This window comes from Leiobunum rupestre, chromosome 1 (genome assembly GCF_980474605.1).
Source record: "Leiobunum rupestre chromosome 1, qqLeiRupe1.1.hap1, whole genome shotgun sequence".
Classification (NCBI taxonomy): Eukaryota; Metazoa; Arthropoda; class Arachnida; order Opiliones; family Sclerosomatidae; genus Leiobunum; species Leiobunum rupestre.
Window position 1 is genome coordinate 92,091,539 of NC_143384.1, and position 2,778 is coordinate 92,094,316.

The window sequence follows — 2,778 nt, forward strand, 5'->3', positions numbered from 1 at the left end:
GCTGCTACGCTTTGCTACATTTGTCAGAAGCAGCTAAATCAGGGAAATATGCCCGCTGTTCGAGATCATTGTCATTTCACTGGCAAATATAGGGGGCCAGCGCATAACCTCTGTAATCTTCAAAAGAAAGTTCCAGAATTTATCCCTGTTTTCCTTCATAACCTTAGCAGGTGATTTTCTTAAGTTAATTAACCAGGAAATAAACCTAATAATAATAAATCTTCATAGATACGATTTACATCTTATATGTCAGGAGATTGGTCATTTTAAGGAACAGACACTTGACTGTATTCCTTCCACTAGCGAAAATTATATTTCACTCAAACTAGGTTAAATATATTTAATTATGAATTTAACCTTAACAGTAATTTTATTATTATTTTTAGGGAGATTTAGGTTTTTAGACTCTTATCGATTTCTAAGCGATAGCCTCGATGCTCTAGTATCTAATCTCGTTTTGGAAGGAGCCAGTAAATTTCAGATTGTTAAGAAATATTTTGAAAGTGATAAAGTTCAACTGCTTTTGCGGAAGGGAGTCTACCCGTACGAGTATATGGACGATGAAAAGAAATTTGACGAGACGATGCTGCCACCTAGAGAAGCGTTTTTCAGTTCATTGAAAAATCAAAATATTTTAGAATCTGATTATTTACACGCCCAAAATGTTTGGACAGCGTTTAATATTCAAACATTAGGTAAAATTACTATAGTATAAATATTTCAAATCTCTTAACCTCGGTTTTCGTAGGGGAATACACCGACCTCTATGTGAAAAGCGATGCGTTACTCTTAGCCGACGTTTTTGAAAATTTTAGAACATTATCTATAACTCATTATAAATTAGATCCCGCTCACGCTTACACCGCACCAGGTTTAGCCTGGCAAGCAGCTTTGAAGATGACCGATGTTCGCCTCGATCTCATACTTGATATAGATCAACACTTATTTATTGAAAAGGGTAACGCTTTTTGATATTTTAAATATTATTGTATTTACATTGAATTTTTAGGTATTCGAGGCGGTGTTTCAATGATCTCAACTCGTTATTCTGAAGCGAATAACAAATATATGCCCGACACATATGATTCGTCTAAAGAGAGCAGTTATATATGCTATTTAGGTAATTTACATTTTTTTTTTTATTTTTATTTTTTTTTAATTTTAATTATTTTAATTTTAATTATATTAATTTAACTTAATTGAAGATGCGAATAATTTGTACGGTGCTGTTATGTGTGAACCACTACCGCTAGGTGACTTCCAGTGGGTTCAGGAGGATGATTTGCAAACACTCTGTGAAAATATTCTGAGTATTCCCAATAACGTTGAAAACGGATACATTTTAGAGGTAAATAACAAGTGTTATAATTATTGAATTATATTTTTAAAGAATTGTTTCCTTTGCAGGTGGATCTTGAATATCCTCCAGAGTTGCATGACTTACATAACGATCTCCCAGTAGCGGCGGAATCTAAAGTTATTACACATGATATGCTATCTCCATACTCCAAAGATCTCTTAGGAAAATTAAATATTAAGGAGAATCAAAGTCTACCAAAACTTCTTCCTAATTTAAATAATAAAGAGAAATACATAGTACATTACCGCAATTTAAAATATTATGTAGAATTAGGTTTGAAAATAACCAAGGTTCATCGAGCTCTAACCTTCACTCAAGGAAAATGGTTAGAAAAATATGTTAGATTCAACACTGAACAGAGGAAATTATCCAAGAGTTCATTTGAAAAGAATTTCTGGAAACTAATGGTTAACTCTGTTTTCGGGTAAATCAATTTAAATAATTTATTACTGTTTTTTCCCTTACTTCATTTAATTCTTTAGAAAAACAATGGAAAATTTACGGAAGCATATAAATTTCGAGTTGATTCATAAACCAGAAAGAATGTTAAAAGTTACAAGTTCCCCGCAGTTTGAACACTTTACCATCTTTAATGAAGAGTTAGCCGGCGCTCATAAGAAGAGAGCTAAAATTGTTCTTAACCGGCCTATATTTACCGGATTCACCATTCTAGATTTATCCAAGGAGCTCATGTATCGGTTCCATTATGGATTCATAAAAAATACGTACGGCGACAAAGCATCACTATTATTTACAGACACTGGTAATTTAATTTAATATGCATTTTTTATTTAAATAGTACTAATATATAAAATATTTACAGACAGTCTAACGTACAACATTAAGACGGATGATGTTTATAAAGACTTTGAAGTTCATAAACACCGCTTTGACTTCTCTGATTATCCACCTTCGCATTTCCTTCATTCTAATCAGAATAAAAAAGCTCTCGGTTATTTTAAAGACGAGACAAATTCGCAGTTAATTCAAAGCTTTGTAGGACTTCGTCCAAAGCTTTATTCTATTAAATTGTACGGGGAGTCTAAGACCGCTGAAGAGATAGAAAAGGAGTTGCGATTGGGGAAATCTTTAGAGTCAATTTTAAACCATAAAAAGGTTTGTAAGGGTGTTGCCATGAACGTTATTAGAAACGTCATCCGCCACGAAGACTATGAACGTTGTCTTTTTAATCAAGAAACCATGTCAGCCGAGATGATGCGTATAGCTAGTTTCAAGCATGAACTATTTACTTTAAATACTAGAAAACTTTGTTTATCACCAAATGATGATAAGAGATACATTCTACCCTGCGGGGTTCGTACATTAGCGCACGGTCATAAAGATATTGAAAAATTATAATGAATGCTTGTATTTATGTATATATAAAAAAAAACTGCTATTGCTATAAATTGTAAAAA

At 32.7% G+C, this 2,778-nt stretch overlaps 1 protein-coding gene across 1 annotated transcript; it reads left to right on the forward strand.

Moving 5' to 3' along the window:
• Window positions 1–437: 437 nt before the first annotated feature.
• LOC149968932 (uncharacterized) lies at window positions 438–2,232 on the forward strand. The gene is made up of 5 exons (XM_090169488.1): window positions 438–695; window positions 749–958; window positions 1,010–1,120; window positions 1,206–1,263; window positions 2,226–2,232. Exons 1-5 carry the CDS (start codon window positions 554–556, stop codon window positions 2,230–2,232), a joined length of 528 nt encoding a protein of 175 aa, XP_090025614.1. The 5' UTR covers window positions 438–553.
• The last annotated feature ends 546 nt before the right edge of the window (window positions 2,233–2,778 follow it).